Source organism: Agelaius tricolor, unplaced genomic scaffold, assembly GCF_023055355.1.
Source record: "Agelaius tricolor isolate 1412-34295 unplaced genomic scaffold, bAgeTri1.0.p SCAF_11, whole genome shotgun sequence".
NCBI lineage: Eukaryota > Metazoa > Chordata > Aves > Passeriformes > Icteridae > Agelaius > Agelaius tricolor.
In genome coordinates, this window is record NW_027269271.1 from 13,374,061 (window position 1) to 13,392,831 (window position 18,771).

At 35.1% G+C, this 18,771-nt stretch overlaps 1 protein-coding gene across 22 annotated transcripts in view; it reads right to left on the reverse strand.

Annotated features, from left to right (window-relative positions):
* PTBP2 (polypyrimidine tract binding protein 2) overlaps window positions 1-18,771 on the reverse strand; it is a 214,187-nt gene that overhangs the window by 19,455 nt on the left and 175,961 nt on the right. For 19 of the 22 annotated variants that reach the window (XR_011680590.1, XM_071436211.1, XM_071436210.1 and 16 more), the window contains 3 exons: window positions 12,348-12,423; window positions 1,154-1,326; window positions 588-731 (listed from right to left, as the gene is read on the reverse strand). Coding sequence is in view for 21 of the 22 variants with exons in the window: in XM_071436211.1 (XP_071292312.1) it covers window positions 588-731; window positions 1,154-1,326; window positions 12,348-12,423 (393 nt within the window). In the remaining variant the exon portion in view is untranslated. The remainder of the gene's footprint in view (window positions 1-587; window positions 732-1,153; window positions 1,327-12,347; window positions 12,424-18,771) is intronic. The other 3 variants (XM_071436219.1, XM_071436217.1, XM_071436220.1) reach the window with 1 other exon arrangement.

The window sequence follows — 18,771 nt, forward strand, 5'->3', positions numbered from 1 at the left end:
CATACGTATCTGTATTTGTTATGAAATAGGCCCTGGAGAGGCAAGAGCAAAATAGAGATCAAAATGATGTTTTGTTATTAAGTACATTTATCTCTAGAGTGATCATTATGGTATTATTCTCCAGAAAAAGCAGATCACAAGCTGAGGTTACCAGTGCTACTGGAGTGATCATCCAAAGCACTGAAATTTAGGCACTGACATTAGCCACTACCACTAGGGGAATTCAAATTGCCATTGGAATCTCAGGTGTCAGAACAAGGAAGTTAATTCTACCATCCTACAGTCTCTAAACTAAGACAAAAACTTTGAAGTTATTTAGAACTTTTAAATAACTATTAAAAACACACTTCAGAACCTATGCCTTTTGACATCAAGGACACATTAAGAAAATTTATTGTAACGGAAAGATGGCACAGAAAGCAAAGGCCTTTCAATGCCACAAAATGGAACAATCATAGGTAAGACCACAGGAGTGTTAGAATGTGGACAAAACCAAATGATTCAAACATGGCACATGAGCCAAGAACACGTGCCATGCCTCATCTTCTACTGTCTGCATTTGTGATACTACTGAACAGTAAATATACCTGGTTAAGTGTGTTATCAGTCTTTAGTTCTTTATGATTGGAATATTGGATATAAATGGGTTGGTTACGAAGGTGAGGTGTCACAGCAGAGTAGTAATTAACCATAGTGATAGCTGCTTCTTCTGTGGCAAGTTCCAAAAATGCCTGTAATTAAAAGAATTAAAATTTTCAGTATTTACAAAGTAGGTAATCTTCATATTAGACGTACATAAAAAACAAAGGGTTTGATAACAAATTTTAACAAATTGGTATCAGCCTTCAGAAAATGTCATTCGACACATACCGACTTTATTTGCTAAGCTACTTCATCTCCAAAAATTCATCAGTGAAGATGGAGAATAAATATTTCTCTTCCAACTAACTTTTTGCTTTATGTAGCTGCCAACCATCCCGTTTCCCCCCAAAATTTACTAAAAGATGGTGTAAATTCATTTAAAAAAATAAAGGAACAAAAGCTCTTTTTCCTAGAATACTTACTGCTTTATGACTTACTTCAATAGCATTTTAACAATATATTTTGAAATCAGACAGTAAGCATATGAAAAAAACAAAAAGCATCAAATTACCTGGTTTTTCCCTTTCAGCATCAGGATGTTGGTTACTTTACCAAAAGGTAAACCTAAAGCAATAACTTCTGTTTCTGTCACTTCCCCAGGCAATTTCCTGATATGAAGAACACGAGAAGGAGCCCCATCCATTTTATCATCACCTTTGAATTTCTTGTTGTCATTACCATTGGCTGAAAGACATATTCAGACTCTATTTGAAAAGTTCACTGATATTATTAATGCTTTATTAAAAATGCCTTTAATTATAAGCATTAAATTAATTTTAAGTGAGCCATCTAATTTGGTTTAGGTCAAATTCAAGGCTTCAGAACAAATTCTGCAGAGACAAATGCTAGTTTCATGGAAGGTAGATTGTTCGAGACTTAGTCATCTAACAGAGACCTCAGCAAATCCTTGACACCTCACTTTCAGTGAAGCATCTCATATAATAACATGGAATAACATATTAATCATGTCTAACAAGGGCTCACATAAGAACTCCAACATACATTAAAGCAAAAACAGTTAGTGGCTACCTAGAGATCTTTTGAAAGAAATAAAATAGTGGTGGAACCATTAATAGATCCCTAAGTTTTTTTAAGAACTGCTTGCACTAAGGAACTGGACACAGTAGAAAAGTAACAAAGCAAGACAGGAAGCATCATTAATGCTGGGAAAGATCAGAGAGGAGAAAGGGGATGACCCAGAGGACTGACATCACAAAAAGCTGATGAAACCAACAATTTAAGGTAGGAAAATGTCCATTCTGAACCACAAGCTCGCTCATAAAAAAGGAAAAAACAACTAATAACATGATGCAGCCAACACAGACAAGAATGCAGGAAGATCCAGGTACATTTCCCTAAAAGAATCAGGGAATCATTAGCATCAATGTACAAAACACCAGAAAGACTATTTAGAATACTCTCCAGAATTCTTGCAAAGAATTACAGTAAAATTCCAACTGGAATTCCTTTTGCATATGATAAGCAGCTAACCAGCTGGATGGAAGAAATCTTGCTTTTGAAAGAAGGCCAGAAAAAAATATTAACTTAGGTTAAAAATATGTCAGTGGAGTAAACACCTGAGTCAAGAGCTAAAGAACAACACTGTCATAAGATATAATATTAACAAATTAATCAGTGCTGGAAATCAGCATGCACTTAGACATTAGTGAAACAAGTGATAAGACTTCCCTTTCTTCTACCAAAAAAGATGTTTAGATTTATCTAAATATAAAATTCAAAATATCCTATTAGTTAAAAACAGTATGTCTTAGAGGTACATTATGCAGTAACTCCATACCCACACCCTGTACCACTACCATCAACCCTCCTCCAAAAAAATTTCCATGACTAAGCTTTTAAAAATTTCTTCTTGTGAAGAGCACAAAGTGTTTTACACCTTACTACAGCTGACAAACCAATAAAAACCTAACAACATTCAAGACTGGTCAAAATTCAGCTAGCAGTATCTCCAACTGACAATGCTAGAACCCATGCAATAGTAGGTTTTTTTTTATTTTATTCTGCTGCAGTAAAAGAAATTTTGGTGGAACACAGAAGAGTAAAATTTGAAAAAATACACACTGACCTAGGATCTGAAGTCTACACAGGACTCTAACCTGTACCATTTTGGCAAACATGGTGAGATTGAGCTTCCAGGTAGCCAGATTTCACTTGCTCAAAATTATACACTATAACACTATCTCAAAGAGATAGCCAAAGTTTATGGAAAAAAAGTACTTTTACTTTTCACCTGAAGCTCATCACACAACAATCTTCTCTAGTTCTTAATTTAAATCTCTACAAAAGTAAAAAAATACCCAAACAGAAGAAACAAGGCGAAGTGTGATAGGTTGGACAATGCATTACAAACATGTTAAAACAAACTTGCAAAGGATAAAAGAATTATGGTGATACTGAGACAACATGTCCAATGCCCTTCATACTTCAGTTTTCTGAAAAATTTCAATTCATTAAAGTTTCAAAAAATATGAAACATTACCAATCAGAAATGAAAACGAGAAAAAGTTTTTAAACTAAAGGATTTTCTGAAATTAAGAAACCTCTTTTTACATCACCAGAAAAATATTCACCGTGATGGCTCAGATCAGTACTGACAGAAATGTTTTGTCTTTTGTGGGCTTTTCAACAAACAATTTTAACATATTAACCTTTCCACAGCATAATGTCCAGGAATTTACTTTTTGTTACACTGAAGCTCTTATTTAAATTAGGCTTCAGGTAATCCCAGCATTTCTAGTAAAGGTATCATTGGCCAGTATATAATTACTCACATATATGTATATTAAATGTTTCTCTAACAATTATTTAACACAATAATTTATTAATTACTGTATTACCCAATTGATTTTGCATCTATTAGCATTGCTACCTAATACTGGCATTTAACACAGTTTTTCAACTTTTCCTGCAGTAAGTTTAAAGAACAAGCTTAAAAGAAGCATTTTGATGTTCTAAATATGTGTAACTTTTTCTAAACAGCAACTAAGAGCTTTAACTTAGTTCACATATACAAGCCTCTCACACTTTTATTTATTACACAGTCTTAACCTCAACTACACAGTACTTGTAACTTTTTTTACTTATTGTAAAAAAAGCTATGTAGACAAGTGCCTGGACAAAAACATTTTTGTAAAAAAGCAGATAAATATACTACAGTAATACAAAAAAATACAGAATTAGGCACAAAAGAACATATGGCAATCAGAAAACGGGGGGTGGGAGGGGCAGGATGGGAGGATTGGCAACAAGCATTCTCAGTGCTGTGGAATTGCCCCAAAAATGTTTTTAGCAGCAGGGCAGGTAAACATGACAAAAGCTGATTATTACTTATGGGCAAAAGCATCTCTTGTACAATGAAAGCTGAACTGGTACCATTCATTAAAAAATGAAGCCCACCTTCTTGAAGTAAAATTTATGCCAAAAGATTTAACAATGGATTTTGGAAGACAGAAGAAATGAACGTGTCAGCTGCTGAATGCAAAGAGAATATGTACTTTTACTGCTTTTGGTTATCCATTCAGCATCACCTAACAGTAATTTCCTGTTCCAGTAATGAAGTGTGTATCGTACACTAAATATGCATGCATGTTTAGTGAACTTTTCAAGACATTCGTGGAACAAATTAAATTTAGCTTTTAGGAGAGTTATTGAGAGATTCTGGCACTGTATGACACCTCTCTAACTGTAGTCTCTTATTTGTCATTATAAATGGTACTTCTCAGCTGAAGATGCATCATTAAATTGCACTTGGGAATAGAAAACCACATTTATGACACAGGAGCACAACTTGTTCAGAGCCATTGAAAGGTGAATTTAACTACTGTTAAAACAACAATCTCATCCTCTAACAAATTTTATTAGCAGAATCAGTGTCCATAAAGGTTAAAAGCCAAGTCAAGGGAGCCAGGTACCAGAGGAATAACATGGTCTTTTGATAGAAATAGAATCTATGCCTAGGCAGCAACAACCTGAAAGATCCTTCCCTATACAGCACTTAAAACAAAATTGCTGAAACCTGGGGAGAGGCCAAGGGATGTTGGAGGAGATCTCACAAGCTGACTAATAACTACTGCTGAAACTGCTGTTAAACTGGAGACTTACTGGCAAGTAGCTATTTCATGAGGTAGTTTGGCTTTCACTGGACTTGAAAATCTTGATCCAATTCAAACATTTTACTGCTAAAACTTTAACAAACACAGATATGCACTGAAAACAGCAGGCTACAATATTTGCCTTGGGAGAAGCACTGGGAGAATGACTAAAACACAGTGTTAGCTCATTTACAAATCAAGTTATAGTTGCAAATGCATAGTTTAAAAAAAATATAAACCAAAAAAATTTAGAAACCTAGCCCTGAATCAAAGAAACATTTGGGTTGGAGAAGACCTTTAAGATCGAGCCCAACCATTAACCCAGCCCTGCCAAGATCCACTGAGCACAGGAATGGTTCTATTCAATTCAAACTACCATAAAAAACCCATGTTCTGTAACAACCATAGCACTGATCTAAGTCCTCTGCATCTCTCCACCAAGGAGATGAAGAATTCAGTTTCCATGTGACATCAAGCAACTATATCTTAAACAAGATGTCATCTTTACTAATGATATTCAAAGCATTATTCTCACATCCAAACAGGATACTACAATCTAAATACAACTGATACCCTGCTGCATAGAGTTCCTTTAATTCAGCATAGAGCAACTTGTTGAAATTGACTGTTGACAGGTTGACAAAGCCTTTAAATGGCCATAATCGGAGCAACTTGGGTCCTGGCATGTTCAGTGAGAAACTCCTATTTTATTAAACAAAGAAATAAGAACTTATATAAAAAAGCAACAAAATGAACTGCAGTATACACAAGGCATATTTTAAGTCCAAGTCATTCAATCATTCAAGCTATGAATATTCAATGCAACCAAGCAATTTTTGCAGAAAAACTGTTCTTTAAGTTCAGCCTAAGTCCTAGCAAAGAATGAATAGCTTACTATCTGATAATAACTGATTTTGAAATGATGAAATGATATGACCTAAGAGTTCTGAGACCTTTATTTTAGATGCATAATTTTTCTGTATCATAAACTTTTTTCATAAGCACACAATCTCCTAATACAGAAATGTAACTATGTGGGTACAGGCAAAAAAAATTTGGATATAATATTAAGTTGCTTTCACCCATTAGTTCCTGAAAAGAAGGAAAAAAAATGTAAAAATGACCACAAGACTGGCTATAAATTCCCGCATATCTGCAGTAGTGAAATAATATATAAATACACATACTTCCTGCAGAAATCACTCTGGTTCACAACTGCCATTACATTCCAACAACCAATTAAAAAAAAATAACTTTTAGTTTGTACATACTAAAGACAAGAAGCTTAATAGCAGTAGTATTCAGTGCTGTTCTATGTAGAAAGCACTTCTTGCTTTACCTTGGCTAAATATATGTGATTTAATGTTATCAGCTGTAGAACATCAAGCACATATTCAGACAGGAAATAAGTGACTAAGAGAAAGGCAATGCAATTGAAGATATCTAGTTTATTAGACAAACATTAAAATGCTGCACTGGCTACTGAACACAGTCATCTGCCTCAACCAACCAGCAACAAACTGCAGACAATCACAAATTGTATTATAGACACCACTGTGGTTTTATTTCTGGAAAGTTCTTTTCTTAAAGAAAGTCTTCCTATACATACCCTACCCTGATGTACGTGATAGAATGTAGGAAGGGAGCCAGTGACCTCTCCCAGGCTCCCAAAAGCAAATATACAGGACCTGTGCTTCAGCATGTAAATCTTTAAAAGTTCAACTTAAAGATAAAATCTGGAATTCAAAATGTTTGAAAGAAGAAGGAGATACTACACTCAAAATACAATAAAAACACATAGAATATGAAGTTGTCTGAAGTCCACATTTGTTAACCTTGAAGGTCAGGTTACATTGGTCAGTGTTAATTACATTTTTGTTAATAGTTTTTTTTTTTTTTGCTGTTTAATCACAGACATGAGCCATGTGCATACAAAAATCTTGACCAACCAATATTAAAACTATTTTACACTACAAAGACTACTGCTTAAGAGGAATTTGAGCTTAAATAAGTAAACACAGTGAAACAAAGAAAACTTGAATATAGCTTTTAATTGGCACATCTGCACACAGGCTGTGCCTGTTTCAAAATGCACTGAGTTTTCTAAGCAACTATGCTAACACATTTACAGGATGGTATAGTGGCTGTTCAATGCTGCAGTCTAACATGAATGCACTTAATTTGGTCCTTAAAAATATGTAAAAATACCACAGGCTAGTGGGAAATCCAACTGAAGTAGAACCAGCTACCACAGCATAGCAATGCAGACAGAAATTACCCAAATTGATGATAATAGCCACATTTTATTTCTCCCATCTGGAGATTTTTTACTTTTGTAAGTTTCTAAATCTGCATATCTGTAGAAATATGTAAAGTATACAGAATTATTAAATTACAATACCTTCCAATCACATGTAATGTACTTCTTAAAATCTTCCAAATTATTATTAATTGTAATCAATTTGAAAACTTCAGAAGTAAATCACCTAAGTTTAGGCATCATTAGTTTTAACTAATTACTAATTTTACTTAATGTGCTAGCAAAAATGGCACATCTATGACACATCTATGTTTACTGGCTAAGTTAAATACAGCACTTGAAATATTATTAGTTTGCTCAGTGCTAATTATTCTGTTAATACAATGAACTACCTACCGAAGTCACTCCTAACATTCCCTGCTAATTAAGTAAAAACAAGATCAACAGTATCATTCAAAGCTCCAGGAGTTTGGTGAGCTCAGCTGCAAAATGATTTTGGAATGTTTCTACTGATCTACTTTAAACACACAAATGTGAACAATGAAATTGATGGCAGCTGCAACAAGAAAACCTGCCAATTCTTCTTGTCTTTGACAAGCCAATTTTCATAAAACTTCCATCAACATCTTTCACTTTTTATCTACATCTCTTATAAATTTTACCTTTTTTGTATGTGGATTTCAGCAATGAGTTCATGGCATGAGCATCTCCACACAGATAACTCTTCCTACAACTTCCATTAAGCAATCCTCCTGAACAGCCAAAGCCTCACAGGAAGTTCAGTGAAAAAGTAACCCCTTAACAGAGGAGGTTACTCCTTTACAGAGGAAACAACTTTTCCAGTTTTTAAAGATAAGGGATTTTTTTCTTGCATTTAAAATCTGCAGAATAAACAACTATGTACTTACTAACATACAGCACTGAAAGGTAAAAAATTATTTATGTACAATCATTTGCAATCTGCCTTACTAATGTCTTCAAAACCATTAGCAATGTCAGAAACAGCAATATATATTTGAAGATCCTGGTTTCAGCTCTGGTTTCTCAGAATCCTGTTACCAAATCATATTTTAGCTTACTTAAAGAGCCTTTCTAGTCATTGTGCACCAACACAAAAAAAATTAACTCACGGATCTTTATGAGAAGATTATGCTCTCTAAAGAAATCAGAGTCAAGCAAGGTAATGGAAGAAAATAAGAATAGACTTTGACAATATTTTCAAAAAAAGCTAAAGAAAACTAGCAGTAGTTTAAGCATAGTAAAAGGCCTGTAGTTCTGAGAACACAAATTTAATATACTCATGTCAGCTAGTGTTAAAAACATCAGAAACTTACACATGTAACATAAAAAAAGAACTTCTCAAGCTTACATATTTGCTGATCTTGTACTTTACAAGCTGTTCTCTCTTGCAACAAATTCTAATCTAGTGGATGGAATCCTTCCCTTAATGTTTACAAAATAATATTCTGCCATCCTGTCTAACCTGGTTCAGGAACAAGAATAAATCTTGTATATTTAAATATAAACACTTAACTGAAATGAAATTCCTCAACAATGACAGTAATCAAATTTGTCCAAAACAGGGTTCAGAATTAAGAGGTAAAAGTTATCTTAATCCAAGTGTAGAATTCTGCTCCTTTACAGTCTTAAGACTGCTCTTTTACAAAAGACATAGAAAGTGCTTAAAACAGTAACTTCACCTGTAGTGACTGCTAATGTAACATGCTGTCACCTACACAGTCTGGAAGATGGATACAGGTGACAAAACTGTTTAGAAAAGGCCCAAGGATGAGGCCTTGCATTTTGAGCCATGTCCAACACGCTGGCCTTTTTTAGAGAATTACCAGTGGTTCAAATTATCAGTAAGAATGCAAATCAAACATTTGTTCACCAATTTCACAAGTTTCTTTCACAAAAAAATAGAAAGGATTCATCTGCAAGACTCCCTATAGGGCGAGATATAGAGAATATAGAGAAACTATTCCTCTTCCATGCCTTTCACTAGGAGAGAAGATTAGAGCAAGAGTATTCATAAAAGCATTAAAGTACTACAGTATTCTCACTGAATGGCAGCTGAATTAAAAAAAAAAAAACAAAACAAAAACAACAAAAAACCCCCCAAAACCGTCAAAAAAAACCCAAAAAACAAAACAAACCCAACTCACTAAAGGAACTCTTCCTATGATAAAAAGGTAGGATGTTCATTTTAAAAAAATCATCTCCAGTCTCACCCATAATGACACCGCCCCCAGTTCCACCAAAACCCATTCCTTCCAAGAAAAGGTAGGTTTTTTTGACAACTTAGGCATTTTGGTGTAGGTTAATATTTCTATAGCTGAGAAAGAAATGAGGCTGTGATTGACAAGATTTTGTTCAAAGTTTAGGCCTGCTAAGGCACTGCTATTGATAACTGCTTTTTTGATTTGTACACTTTCACCAATAAAAGGCTCAGAGGATTACAAAGACAAACCATCTCTTTCTTCCATTCTCCTAGCTACCTACTTAGAAAAATATCACAGAATCAGATATTGGAAATATCACAGTCAAAACCAGAATAGGTTTCTATACTCTCTGGGAAACAACGGCCAAGTCTCATAATAATACCATGACACTTCCCAACCCTAAGAATGAAAGGGCAAGAACAAGTATTAGTTTTACTAGGCAGATATCTACAACATGTCTCATTTACAAGGGACTTAATAAATGATCACAGGGTTCCTGAAGCCCTAGAAAATTTGGGAAAGATTCATCACCTTGGCTACAGAAAAAAAAAAAAATTGTTTAATTGACTAAAGTTTTAAATTCTTCTGAAGAGAAAAAGTAATAGCAGAACTGAAGCAAAAGGAGGACATCAATTCAGATAGAACAAATACTTGAATTCATTTGTCTTCAGGAGACAGCTACAAAAAATTAACACAGGCTTCAATTTCACATCTAACTACTTCTGAGTTTACAATCTGAACCTGTAAACTGTGCAAGTCTGGAAAAAGTACTTCCTGGCTCACAGTAAAAAAGAGAGCTATGGGAGGATATATTCAGAAGCTGAACAGAGGATTTATCCTTCTCTACAGGGGTTTTTTGTGCTACTTCAAAAAGACAAGCAGAATGAAATTTGAATACAATACCAAGAAAATGTTTAAAAAATAGAACACCCAAACAAACTAATCTCCTTTTTACAGACTGCTGTAGAGAATGACTTGAATTACAGCACTGCATTCACATTGTGGGTTTTTGTTTGTTTGGAATTATTTTTCCACCAATCTTCTTTACATATTACTGAATTTATATGAAACTTTTAATGACAGGCGTCTGATACTACAGGAACCAGACCACTACTCTAACCACTGCTGCTAATGAGACTGTTTCTTGAGTTATGGTTACGGATGCGAAAAACCCCAAACAGAGAAACCCCACCCACACCAAGAATACTCCCACACACAACAAACAAACTCCCAAGAATAAAACCCAAACCCTTAATCAGCTGGGAAATAAAAACAAAATGGAAGCAATGTATCTGTTAAATACATCAAACTTCTATCCCATACATCAACCTAATGGGATCAAAACATGCGTTTCCATTCTCAGAATTTTTAAAGAAGAATTTGTATGTAGAGGCTGCTTACACAAGCTTTCGTGTTTCTTGTTCTGAAACCTCAAAATTATAATTCTTATTTCAATTTTTTTCTTTTACCTCCTTTTTCCTTTGATAAATTAATTTGCGTTTATTTTCCTAGAACTAAAAGTTTATCTAAAAATATATATATATAGAATTTGGTAATGTTTAGGACTTTGTCCCGTCTTAATGTCCTCTGCTGATACCCCAAACCCTTAGCACACACCTCTTTCCATAGCTGTTTCTTGTTTAAGTAAAGCAAACTGATGGAGCACTAAATATCCAGGACTGAAGAGGACATCAAGAAAATGAACAAAAGAGGGACCTCTTTCAGAACCAGAAGGAAGTAAGAAAAACAGAAAAGAGAGACATATGTTCTGGGGTTCCAAAATAGCTGTGAATGCACTACACTGCACTGCATTTCTGCCTTACTCCAAAGTAATAACCTCGTCACCTTTGGTTACAGAACTGCCAGTGGAAGTGGTTTTGTTCTGCTGCCACACTCCTCCACTCAACACCACCCTTTGTCTACAACTGTGCAATCACATGACTGATTGGTAAGCTGCTCCAAGGGAAAACTACTTTCTTTTGTTAGAATAGTTTAATGCTGCATTAACTTACTCTGCAAGTGTATGAGCACTCCAACAAAAGAGTGCAGCAGAAATGTGGATTTGGAGGTTTTTCTGCTTGTGCTAAAGATGTAGGATGAGAAAGCACAGAGCCACCCATTCTGGCAAGAGCTGTCACCAAAGCACCCTAATGGTAACATGAAATTGCACCCTGAATCCCAACCTCTTACTAACAAATTAAAATGGAAATAGTCTGCTATTAATATCAGTGATTATACTGCTGACCCCATGAATACAGAAAATCAGGCACAGTAGAACAGTGAACCAGGCAAGTGACTGGAAAGTGCAGCAACCCTCTGATGTCATGAATTAACTCCTCCACATCTCTAAGGCAAGAGGGAAAAAAAAAGAGAAAAAACCCACAAAAAAATTAATAGTATGGTAGAAAAAGAAAAAAGAGAAAAAGCAAGACCTCTGAAATGAGCTTTCCAAGGGAACTCAATGTACATTCAACATACAGAAGCATCAAGTGCAAGAGAAGGCATTTTAGTGTGTGCCAATTAATGAAAAAACCTTTCTATCTAGCATCACCAGAAAACTGATTCAAGAACAGCCACAGTCACTTTGCTCTGATATTCTACCACTGCGATCTCAAACTGAAGGAGCAAAGTGAAGCTTCCTGCTTGAGCAGTGACCCAGAACTCTCTCTTCCTGAATCCACACTGCATTATCAAACTGGCACAGTGGTCTTCCCTGGAACACCCAGACTTGTGGGTGACCATGAGTAAAGAAGCTGATGTCACACAGGAACTGGGCTGTTTATCTTTGCCTGAGATTTTACTGGGCTGTTTACCTTTGCAGCTGAGATTCCTTTCTTTAAGGGTAGTTGTACAAGACAACTGTGATTTTTCCTCCCATCACCCACCAACATTTTCATGTGCAGACATCTCAAAGTTGCCTGTTGATTGTGGGATCATTCCTCTCAGACACCCAAGGTTTGTAGGAAATACAAAGTCACTATATTCTAATACAAGCCAACAGTTTATCCCTCTATAGCACAACGGATTCTTGTTTTGGTGTTCTCCCCTTGTAAACAGGAAATGAGTCCAAGTATAAATTATAGATTTCTCCTTTGAAAGGGCATCACTTACCAGTAACTACCATGCTGCTCATGTTAGAGTTCGGGCTACTGAGTACACTGCCTGAAAGAAGTTCGTCAGATCCTCTCTAAAAAGAAAGAGACAGTAAGAGATTTTTTTTCCTCTATTTTGTGATTTTTAAAGATGATACTTCCTCTTTTCAGATAAGTGCAACAATTTGAAATCTAAGTAAAGCGGAATATTTACATGGCAATCTGAAATGAGAGCAGCTTAAGCACAGTTGTTTAACCCACCACTGAAATAAAGCCATCTCTGGACACGATGAGAACTGCTGAACAATAATTTTGCCCAGCATTCCAAATTAAAATATAATTAAATAAATTTACTCTACTTCAATAACATTTAAATTAATTTAAGTTTTAATATTTTAATACACATATATATTAAACTATTATATCTAGCTGAAACTACAAGGGAAATCTATGCAAAGAGAAATATGGAGTTTAGCCCAATTTTAACACCCCTATTTAAAAACAAATATTTAATGATCACAGGAAATGAAATCAGTTTTCATTTTGGGGACCTTCATTTTTTTTCTGCAAAACACAACTTAGGGCAGGGAATTACATCTTCATTGTAGTTCTTAAAACATGACAAATATCAATTAATGAATGACTTAAAAGTGAGCTGCAAAAATCAGGAGGGTTTATATTAAAATCATACACGACAACCCTTTCCACAAATGGTAAGATGGGCACTTGACACAGCTGAAGAGGCGCTTCTTTTCACAACCTTGTTACTTCTTTTTTTCTTTTATGCCCCAACCCTCTTCACTCTCAAGACTTCATCCCTCAAAGAGTCTACAAAATCTTTATGTGATCTTTCAATAAACAAAATATTTAAACCATCCTTTGAATATTATCTTGAATTTCTTACAGGTTCTTTCCCACTTCAGAAGTATTTCCGCAGCACCCTTAAGACTAATCCAGGTCACTGCTAAAATGGCAATGAGAAAAAAAAAAGTTTCTAACCATCCTTATTAAAATACATGGGTTTAATTCTGTTGTGGACATTACAAGAGAATCAAGAATAGTTCATGAATATGTTTTACAGGGCACTTCAATACTTCATAATAAATACATCTGAGACTATTACCTTCATAGACAGCACAGCTGAAAGACTTACAAAAATCAAACCCTTACCTTTTTCTCATACTGCACTCTATTTGTGTCCACACAGAGAACAGTATGTTAAAGTTTATATATGTGTACACACATATAGAGCCATTAAAGTTTACTTGGTTTTCAACATCAGCTCTGAAGAATCTCTATGCAGTTTACTGAATGCTCTAAGCTTGTAAGGGTACATAGCAAGCAACAAAGCTGTGCCTATCAAAAGAGCAAGAGTTCCTTAAGATTGCATCATTCCTAATACCAAGATCAGACAGAACCATGATGGGGACTATGTCTTGTCCTTTTCCATGTAAGGATGCATTTCTAATCAGATATAACTAAGAAAAATTTAGCTAGGTAGAACTGAGAAGCAACTTATAGGAAGTTATAGAAATTCTCTGTTTTTCTAACTACATTGCTTCCTACTACTGACGTAATATGCAGGTGTAAGTTGAAACATAAACATTCTTTCCCTTTCATGTTCTACTTTTTCTAACATAATATTGACAAGGGTAGAATGCTGCAAAGTTGAAGTTTACTAGCAGCATTAGGTTACTCAGTGGTAAGTGCAGTTCTATCTGCTTGCAATACCCATCTAGCTTTGCTTGGGAGCCCCTGTCTGCAGCCTGGCCAGCCCAGCTGATCAGGCAGAAGTAGCAGCAGACACTGAATCTGTTCATAATCCAGCTGATTAAGATAATTCACCAGCATTTTTCCCCCTTAATACGACAGGCATAAATTTGCAATGGCACAGTAATTACTACATAAACAGCTGAAACTACCCCAGTACCAAATGAATGCTCTTCCCAAAACCTGTAGGAACTTCACAAATCTGAAATATCGCAGATTTCAATTGCCTCCAGCTTCAGAAAGTTACTTACAACAGCAACAGCTGAATGAAAGAGTGCAAGAATGATTATAGAAACTTCTGGTTCCTAGTGAATCTGGCTTTCAAAAAAACTGTTAATTTCTTAATCCACAGCAGAAAAATACAAAAGGAGCACAAATTACTCAACAGAGTAAATATTCAGTTCCTGTATTTGTGTTTCATGAACAGTTCTCTCTTCATTTACAACCATATCATTTTACATTTCATGAATACCTTCATAGTCAATCACAAGACTTTGACATTGCACTTGAAAGTTTTACCATTTTTGCTTCCGAAGAACAATTAAATGTGAATTTCTTGCGCTGGCCTGTATCATAAAATCTAGACTTGTCTTATCTGCATAAATTAGTGTTCAAAAGTCTGATTCACATATGTACAGGTTCATACATGAAATGCTCTTCCAATTCCCCTGTGAGATCACAAATGTATAGCAAACCTCTATTAACTCACTCCAGTACATATTTCCCAAGCTTTTGGTCAAAGACAAAGATCTCTCTTACCACGAGAGTAATGATCATATAGATTTACATGCTTATTTTTCCTAATTGGTTCTCAAGCAGCCTAGATCCTGCTGTATTTTTCAGTATGCAACTTTGAAACCAGCTCTGCAGCAAAAGACACAATGGACTTGGATACAGAGTGGTAAATTACAAAATCAAAAGCAGTTCCTGCCTGGTTTTTGCGATTTACTTCAAAAGGGTTGTCTGAAGATCCTGGTTGGCTAGCAAAGCAATTTCATAAAAGGATCTAAAGTAAGCCAATGTGTGCTCTTAGACTGGCACTACTGTGTAACATAATCCCTCCCAAATTACATAGACATAAATACTCATTTTACTTACATTTATTCAGTAGAGATATGGGTGTATTCAATTTGTGGTTTGGGTGCTTGGTTTTGGTTTTATGTGCATACTCTTTTAGAGGGTGCTAAGCCAAAAAGGACTAACACCATGCTCCACGAGCAAAGCTTTTCATCACTCTGTTATGTCACACATGAATTTCAAAATCATAACCAATTTCCCAAGCATCTCAAATATTTAGTTAGTCTCAGTCACAAAAGTTCTGCTAGTCAAATGGTACAAACCTTTAAACTAAATTAGGTAATTGTATTGAATGTTTCAGAGCTAAGGAAACCAAACTCAGATGTTTGAAGAGCACACAGAATCAGACTCAAGGAAGGAAGATCCAACAGCAACATTCACTTAACTCTTTTCCCTGTCTGTGCAAACTGCTGTATTCTAAAGAATCAAAGCAAGTTTGAGATGGTATAACAGTACTGAAGATCACAAATACAGAGATGGCAAAAACATTCTCATCTAAGCTATAACAAAAAAATAAAAAACCACACTATGACTATATTTCACCATAAACTGCAAAGGAAAGTTACTGTAACAGCAACACAGTAGAGACAAATTCAATATCCATTTTAGCATGAGGCAAGGAGATTATTAAGAACAAAATAAGAAGTACAAACTGCTATTATACTATTAATACCTCATCTTCTGACATCTAGGCCTCAACAGCACAAGTCTTCAACGGCATATTTCTATTCCTACCGATGTCAAGAAGATAAATCTACATCAATCTTCCATAAAAACTAACAACTAACTGCTCAGATCAGAGCTATCTATACTTTATGAAACCAGTATCTACCAAAATATGAGTATACAAAATAAAGAAGGAAATTTCCAGGCTAACATCTTGCAGAGAGCAAACCCTGAATTTGTCACAGTCAATACCACCCTTTCACTTCAGCCCATGTTATCACCTTATCACCCCCATGACCCCATGAGAGCATCTCCATGCATGGTGGGAAAACATGATGTTTAATGCATGGCGTCTATCAATGGATTTATGTAAAACTGACATGCAGGACCACTTTCAAAAAAGACAAGAAATAACCCAAATCAGACTTTTAGTGCATATTTAAGTGAAAATTCAGTTATATATACAAAAATTATTTTACATACTGTAAATTAAAGACACCACTTTGATATTTTTAGCTAATTTCCCTAAGTGAATACTTATTTCTTATACTGTCACTTCTGCAATTTACAAAATCAATAAACAAAGAGAAAGAAGAAGCCCCTAGCTCAGCAAATGAATGTCCTAGGTCCTTGCTTTAAGTTATAGCTAACTCAAAATCCTTCACAACACAAGCTGGATTTACATTGCAGAATTTCAGATTTTTTCCCTCCATTAAAGACTATTACAAAGCTTTGTGCTACCACAGGTTTTATTACATATCTATATAATTTCAGGAAGTCATTACAGTCATACTACCTTCCAAGCTAATTAAAAATATACTATTTAGAAGTCTTTGCAAACTATTTGCCTCATATTCCAGATTAGGCTTTAAATACTTAACACCTTCCCCAGATTTTATTACATCCAAGGGTTTAGTCTTTTATGCACCAGAATACTTTTTGGCTTTACATCAGAGACACACTGGCTTTTTTCCCCAATAATTCAGGGCTATAGAGACTCTGATCAGAAGTTTTGGCTAAACCTAACCTAACATTGTATTACAGACATCACAGTGTAGAAGCACTACAATACTCCTAGAAACAGTAAACAAGTGACTCCTAGAAATAGTTAACTTCTGTTAAAAAGTCAACAGTATCACCTAAAAAAAATTTCTTAAACTCGCACTAGAAAATAAAATTACAACACTCAAAGATATTGAAAAATACATTTTTTTTACAAATACTCTCATTTGTGGTGTTTGTATTTGCTGATATTAGAAACCCCTCTCAAAACCAGGATGATTCTGCCCTTCAGATTTCCCTCTCTCTGCCTTTCCCCCCCAAAGGAAAGACAAGTAAGAGAACTTCAGCTGCACTGCACATTCACCACAGTCATTCTCAGCCTACAGGCATGAATTTCCCAAGGGGTATGACAAGCCAGGAGACAGATCTCGTGATTTAAGGAAATCCAACAGCACTGTAAAACACTTTATTTCTAACAACATCTGGGAGCAATTTAAAAGAAAGAGCCAGAAACCTGATGGTATGGGAGAGGAATAAGCACATGACAGTTTCAACCCAGACATTAAAACATTATCCTCTAACAGTTACACATTGTAAACACACTGCTTCAATAGCTGAAGTAACTTTGGGGACTGGACTTTCGAAACAACAGAAAACACACTTTGAACCCCCAAACACAGCATTTATAAACTTTGTTCAGTTTACATGTGATGGATTAGAATTTAAAAAGATGCTTCATTTCTAACATGATAAATTTTTATATGAAACACTGCATAAATATACCCTCACATAATCTTTTGTCAAGAAAAAACACTTGATCTGCCTTATGCTCTGCTTATATACACAACTGTCAGAACACATAATCCAAACTACCCTGAGGAATTTGTTACACCTCTCATAAGTACAGGATCACAGAATACCCATGCAGGACAGAATGCATATTCAAAAGAAACTCCATGCAGGTTCATAATTATTCTACAACGCATACAGTTTAATTATAAGGTTGCTGTTACTTCACCAGAACCTTACATGCATGGAGTACACCTACTTGAATAATTTTAAAGAATACACCATTTAACTATACTGGCATGAAATCAGTTAAGTCGTGAACTCTATGGGCGCTTACCAACTCACTTACACCATCACTTGCTTTTCATTCAGTACTAAGTTCCCAAAAAAGGTTTGTGAATTGGCTACTGTTGCACCAGTATCACAGTGACAGAAAAATGGAATGCAGCTTGATTTGCTTGTGAAAACATGGCCTGAAGCTCTAGGAAATGGGAAGGGTATTTGCATATGGCATTAGTGCATGTTTTCAGAGGTGGTGCATGTGATCCGTTTCTCTTTGTATAACCCCTCAATTAAGATGCAAAACTAAGTCTTCTGCTACAAATGAAAACTACATGATTTCAAATCAGTGAAAGATATCAAAATTTATTAAACAGGTACACTAAAACTTCCTTACATACAGTGAGCATACCTACTACAGAGAACAAACTAAGTTTCAACATGTTTCCTTTCTTTCCATTTTCAGCTTTTCTTACTTCTTCACATATATTACAGTGACAGAATGAGCATCACAAAAAAAAGTACAAAGAAAAAAAGAACTGGAGTCAGCTGTTCTGAGAATAAATATGAAAGCCATTTCAAACAGGATCAATTTATAGAAGTTACTGTTATCAGATATCTTTACTGTTAACAGATATCTTTCATTGTAAGAAGTTATTTTTTGTTACTATGGACATGTTCCCCATACCACTGCTGGAAAAACAAATCCAGATGCCACTTCTAAACTTTTGAACATGGTCAGACTTCAGCCCTACTTCACTGCAATAATGCTCCACATGTCTTTTTTGCTGTTTACTGCTGCTAGCACAACTTAAGTATTATTAAAAACAAAGGTTGTCTAAAAATATTATCACACCTTA